Source organism: Oncorhynchus mykiss, chromosome 14 (genome assembly GCF_057628025.1).
Source record: "Oncorhynchus mykiss isolate SJ-2025 chromosome 14, ASM5762802v1, whole genome shotgun sequence".
Taxonomy (NCBI): Eukaryota; Metazoa; Chordata; class Actinopteri; order Salmoniformes; family Salmonidae; genus Oncorhynchus; species Oncorhynchus mykiss.
Genome location: NC_143035.1, coordinates 19300373 through 19306372, shown reverse-complemented (window position 1 = coordinate 19306372; position 6000 = coordinate 19300373). Strand labels below are relative to the sequence as shown.

Below are 6000 nucleotides of genomic sequence, written 5' to 3'. Positions count from 1 at the left end.
CATTATTGATGTGAGCGTGACAGTCAGCTTACCTCAACTGTAAACCTCTACAGGGGCTTGCTGGTAACGGAAGAAAAGGAAGGGAGTATGGATGAGCAGGAATGAGTGGAGGGGCTCAACTCAGGCTTGGGGTCATCTGATGAGATGAGAGAGGACGAGAGACAGTGAGAGAGAGAGCGAGAATCACCCCTCAAACTGTAGATGTTAGACAATGACAACAGAAGTACAAAATAACTTTTATTCATCATCACCCCAAAAAGAGGGCCATTTCATATCACGGTGAAGTTCTTATGAACCAAACAGATGAGATTAAGTGAACAGGTTTTCATCATTGCATCAGAACAGTACAAAACCCCTGGAGATGGTTCTGTGGAAGTTCTACGCGCAAAATACTATCAAATATTATAAAGTCTACACCTGTTGTATTCAGCACGTGACAAATACAATCGGGTTTGATTTGACCTGGCAGCTCCAAAAATAGAACAATCTTCCTTATAACAATGGTAATGAACATTAAAAACAGCTTTTCTGAAAACAAAGTATGATCAATGCTGATATGCGTGAGTATTTCACACTTTACATATTTTCATAATAGCGAGAAAAAAATGGCATCCCTTTACATTACATAGGGCTTATACCAGAGTACCTACCATAACAGAAGAAACATAGCTGTCATTAATATCCTGTAAAAGTTGTGCAATACTTACCAGGGTTGGGGTCAATTCTGTTTTCAATTCAGTCAATCCAAAACAAACTGAATTGAAAATGGAATTTACCCTAACCCTGGTACGTACCATTTACAGTAAGCACTCACTGGTTTCTTTACTTGGAATACAGACAGCAGTGGTACCTGCTTGTGATAAAATACTGTACACCATGTAAAGTGTTGCCTAAAGAACCTAAACAGCAAGACCAATGAAGTGCTATGTCACTTTGCATCATTGATTGATTTCTACGCTGTTCTACTCAAATGGAGGTTCAGTGGCTTCCATTTCCCAACACATATAAGCACAGCAGCTGTAACATTATGGCCAGGTGTTTAAATATAGTATAAAATGATACAATATTATAACTAAATAATACATTATGTTTCACTTATCAGATTCTAATAAGATTGGCACCAAATCAGAATCAGGCCAGTCTAATATACATTTTGGCCACTGGTATAGAAAAAATACCAGTGAGTTTATAGTTAACTGTAGCAATGAAATACAAAGGGCCAAATCAAAGCAAAACAACTTCCCTCAAGGCATGGTGAAATTACTGAATTAAAAAAGCATGTTTTGGATAAATTGCTTCTGAAATGCTCAGGAAGTAAACATTAAAACATTGCATGAAAAATAGCTAGAAAACCTGTCATATGTATCATATTTAAGACAATACGGTACATCAGTGCAACATTCATAACAAAAATCCCCAAAGGTTTGACAACCCAGAATACACCAAAATAGGGATTATTGTCATCATAAAATCATATTATGAACTTTCCACAATTGTTATTTATTTATTCTTTATTTAACTAGGCAAGTCACTTAAGAACAAATTCTTATTTTTCAATGACGGCCTAGGAACAGTGGGTTAACTGCCTGTTCAGGGGCAGAACGACAGATTTTGTACCTTCTCAGCTCGGGCATTCGATCTTGCAACCTTTCGGTTACTAGTCCAGCGCTCTAACCACTAGGCTACTCTGCTGCCACAAAGGAAATATGTGCAATAATTGTGGTAATGGCGAACATAAAACCATCAAATGAAGGGTACCCGTGGCTCTTTTAAATCAAACTGAAGGATATTACAATATCTGTAAAAGAAAGCTCCCTACATAGTCACATGTATAGATGTTCTTCACACTACCAAATGGAACTCGTACCAAATGTGATATTTCATAACACTAAATTCCATTTATTCGGGTCAAGATTTTTGATGAGCAAATAGTTTTTAATTTCAGTCATTTCGATCTAATACAGTGCCTTGCGAAAGTATTCAGCCCCCTTGAACTTTGCGACCTTTTGCCACATTTCAGGCTTCAAACATAAAGATATAAAACTGTATTTTTTTGTGAAGAATCAACAACAAGTGGGACACAATCATGAAGTGGAACGACATTTATTGGATATTTCAAACTTTTTTAACAATTCAAAAACTGAAAAATTGGGCGTGCAAAATTATTCAGCCCCTTTACTTTCAGTGCAGCAAACTCTCTCCAGAAGTTCAGTGAGGATCTCTGAATGATCCAATGTCGACCTAAATGACTAATGATGATAAATACAATCCACCTGTGTGTAATCAAGTCTCCGTATAAATGCACCTGCACTGTGATAGTCTCAGAGGTCCGTTAAAAGCGCAGAGAGCATCATGAAGAACAAGGAACACACCAGGCAGGTCCGAGATACTGTTGTGAAGAAGTTTAAAGCCGGATTTGGATACAAAAAGATTTCCCAAGCTTTAAACATCCCAAGGAGCACTGTGCAAGCGATAATATTGAAACGGAAGGAGTATCAGACCACTGCAAATCTTCCAAGACCTGGCCGTCCCTCTAAACTTTCAGCTCATACAAGGAGAAGACTGATCAGAGATGCAGCCAAGAGGCCCATGATCACTCTGGATGAACTGCAGAGATCTACAGCTGAGGTGGGAGACTCTGTCCATAGGACAACAATCAGTCGTATATTGCACAAATCTGGCCTTTATGGAAGAGTGGCAAGAAGAAAGACATTTCTTAAAAGATATCCATAAAAAGTGTTGGTTAAAGTTTGCCACAAGACACCTGGGAGACACACCAACCATGTGGAAGAAGGTGCTCTGGTCAGATGAAACCAAAATGGAACTTTTTGGCAACAATGCAAAACGTTATGTTTGGCGTAAAAGCAACACAGCTGAACACACCATCCCCACTGTCAAACATGGTGGTGGCAGCATCATGGTTTGGGCCTGCTTTTCTTCAGCAGGGACAGGGAAGATGGTTAAAATTGATGGGAAGATGGATGGAGCCAAATACAGGACCATTTTGGAAGAAAACCTGATGGAGTCTGCAAAAGACCTGAGACTGGGACGGAGATTTGTCTTCCAACAAGACAATGATCCAAAACATAAAGCAAAATCTACAATGGAATGGTTCAAAAATAAACATATCCAGGTGTTAGAATGGCCAAGTCAAAGTCCAGACCTGAATCCAATCGAGAATCTGTGGAAAGAACTGAAAACTGCTGTTCACAAATGCTCTCCATCCAACCTCACTGAGCTCGAGCTGTTTTGCAAGGAGGAATGGGAAAAAATGTAAGTCTCTCGATGTGCAAAACTGATAGAGACATACCCCAAGCGACTTACAGCTGTAATCGCAGCAAAAGGTGGCGCTACAAAGTATTAACTTAAGGGGGCTGAATAATTTTGCACGCCCAATATTTCAGTTTTTGATTTGTTAAAAAAGTTTGAAATATCCAATAAATGTCGTTCCACTTCATGATTGTGTCCCACTTGTTGTTGATTCTTCACAAAAAAATACAGTTTTATATCTTTATGTTTGAAGCCTGAAATGTGGCAAAAGGTCGCAAAGTTCAAGGGGGCCGAATACTTTCGCAAGGCACTGTATGTCCATATTAAACTGTATAACATTGACAGATAACTAATTTAACATGGTATTGTTTTCCTGTAAACCATAATGATCCAGAAACCTCATTTGCAGTTTGATTTTAGTTTGTTCATCTCTTGCTGGATGTTTATCTGAGAAGAGGCCCCATTTCTCATGATTCACATTTGTGTCCGTGCACGCACACACGCGCACACGACTGGGTTGTCATGGAAACAACAATACCGTTCACATTCTTCCGTTGCCCAACCAACTTAGTTCTCTTGTCGGGCCCCAAAAAAAACAACAGGTCGACTTAAATTAAACAGCCAGTCCCAGAGTCCACAATAGCTTACTGTATGGCAATAACTTACTGTCTGTCTAGCTCAATAAATACATGTTGCTTCCGCTGGCTTTGGCTAAGAGAGCCGAAATGCTGGCGTGCGTCCAGCTCACCGCCTCTCCTGAGTGATTATCACTTTTTTGGGGAGGGGTCAATAGAAGGGGTCAATCGATGCGGTTCCCACATATAGTGAAGCGGTCAACATCCAGCAGATCCTTTTTAGGGGTCCTATGCTTCAGCTCTGTGCCTTCCATCCCTTCCTCCTCTTTCTGCTCAGGAGTGGCAGAGGGCGAGGGGGTGAGGGTGTCAGGGTCCGGCTCTGGGATGGGAGGGCTGGCTGGAGTTGTGGAAGTAGTGGGGGGAGGGGGTACGGTCTCTGGCCGCAGGGTGGGGCTGGCAGTGGGGGTAGGCTGGGCGGTGAAGGTGCAGGAAGGACTGGATGGGGACCGCTCGGACCACGGATCACCTGACGGGACAGAGAGAGAGATTTAACACAAACATGAACAATACTTGGTAATTTGAGGATTGGAGATAAGTTAGTAACACTCACACTTACAGACAATAAGCAAGTAAACAAGAACATCGCAAAATTAGTTTTTGATTAGATTTGACTGTAGAGATACAAAATAACAGAAAAACCAACTAAATGAATTTATAAGAATAAAAACTCCTACTATATATGGTTGGGTCAAAGAGACACGGCTACATTAATACCAGTAGATTTCTCAAGCTCCACTAATCCTGGCCTTAAATACCAGTATTCAGTGTAAAACACAAGTTTGGTCGGCCAAACAGAATAATTCATGACCTCTGATATATTCAAATAAAGTTGAGTGAAGCAGCAGCATATCAGCACATGGGTTACTACTCTACGAAGACAGCCATTTGCCCAGGGCGCTGGCATGCCTCACTTGCATATAAAAGAGTGGGTTGCAAATTAGACTTTACCAGGCGAGCAGCAATCAAGTGTATATGTGTGTATTCGCCAGACTGCATGAAATACATGTGGGCTCCTTTACAGGCAACAACACAAGGGGATACAGCAGGCCTACTTTAGAAAATGCATTGTGGTACTGAATCAGTAGTATAACCAACACACATTTGTGGTCTTTATCCATTATTTCCTCAACTAGCCATATGCTTTCACCAGAAGCTTCCATGACACAGCCTGAGGGAGACCACAGTTGCTCATCAGTTTATTCTCTTCCTCAGACATACGGCACCTCCAATTAGATCTTCATCCAAATGGTTATGAAGAACGAGAGACAAACCAGTCTGTTAGTATGGTAAGGCATCCATTGGAACCTGTGGGCTAAAATTAACCCATTTCTCCAAGGTGTTCATTAGGCACCAAATGGAATGAAATAGGGGGGGACTAGTGTTGTCACAATACCAACATCTTATTAATGATACGATACCAAGCCAGGAAAATTCAGAGCGACCTAGCATCCTGTTCACCCCTGTGCCCCGGATGCTTGTTTCCGTTTTCTAAATGTTATTCACATGTGCTACGCAAAAAACCTGTCACTGATATTCCCAACAGACTTTTTCTCCCCAATTTCGTGGTATCCAATTGTTAGTAATTAATATCTTGTCTCATCGTTACAACTCCCGTACGGGCTCGGGAGAGACGAAGGTCGAAAGCCATGCGTCCTCCGAAACACAACCCAACCGCACTGCTTCTTAACACAGCGCACCTCCAACCAGGAAGCCAGATGCACCAATGTGTCGGAGGAAACACCGTGCACCTGGCTACCTTGGTTAGCGCACACTGGGCCTGGCCCGCCACAGGAGTCGCTGGTGCGTGATGAGACAAGGATATCCCTACCGGCCAAACCGAGGACTACCTGAACTCGTCCAATAAGAGATGCTTGTTTTCCAACCCAAAACATTTTGCCCTTATGAATGCAGCCCAGAAGAGACAGCCGGGTTGAGTACAGTAGTTACAGATGGGCTAATTAAGAATAGCAGCGGAAGCATTCAGGCTTCAGAGACCTTCTGATCCCACATGATATGGTGTTAATGGAATGTTTAAATGAATGATTAGAATATTCCACCCTGAAACCATATAATTGTATGAAATTGATTAGGATCA

At 41.5% G+C, this 6000-nt stretch overlaps 1 protein-coding gene across 4 annotated transcripts in view; it reads right to left on the bottom strand.

Moving 5' to 3' along the window:
* Positions 1 to 224: 224 nt before the first annotated feature.
* Positions 225 to 6000, bottom strand: part of LOC110488944 (transmembrane anterior posterior transformation protein 1 homolog) — a 32335-nt gene continuing 26559 nt past the window's right edge. For all 4 annotated transcript variants that reach the window (XM_036943088.2, XM_036943087.2, XM_036943090.2 and 1 more), the window contains one exon: positions 225 to 4371. In XM_036943088.2, the coding sequence (XP_036798983.1) occupies positions 4070 to 4371 (302 nt within the window). In that variant the 3' untranslated portion in view covers positions 225 to 4069. The remainder of the gene's footprint in view (positions 4372 to 6000) is intronic.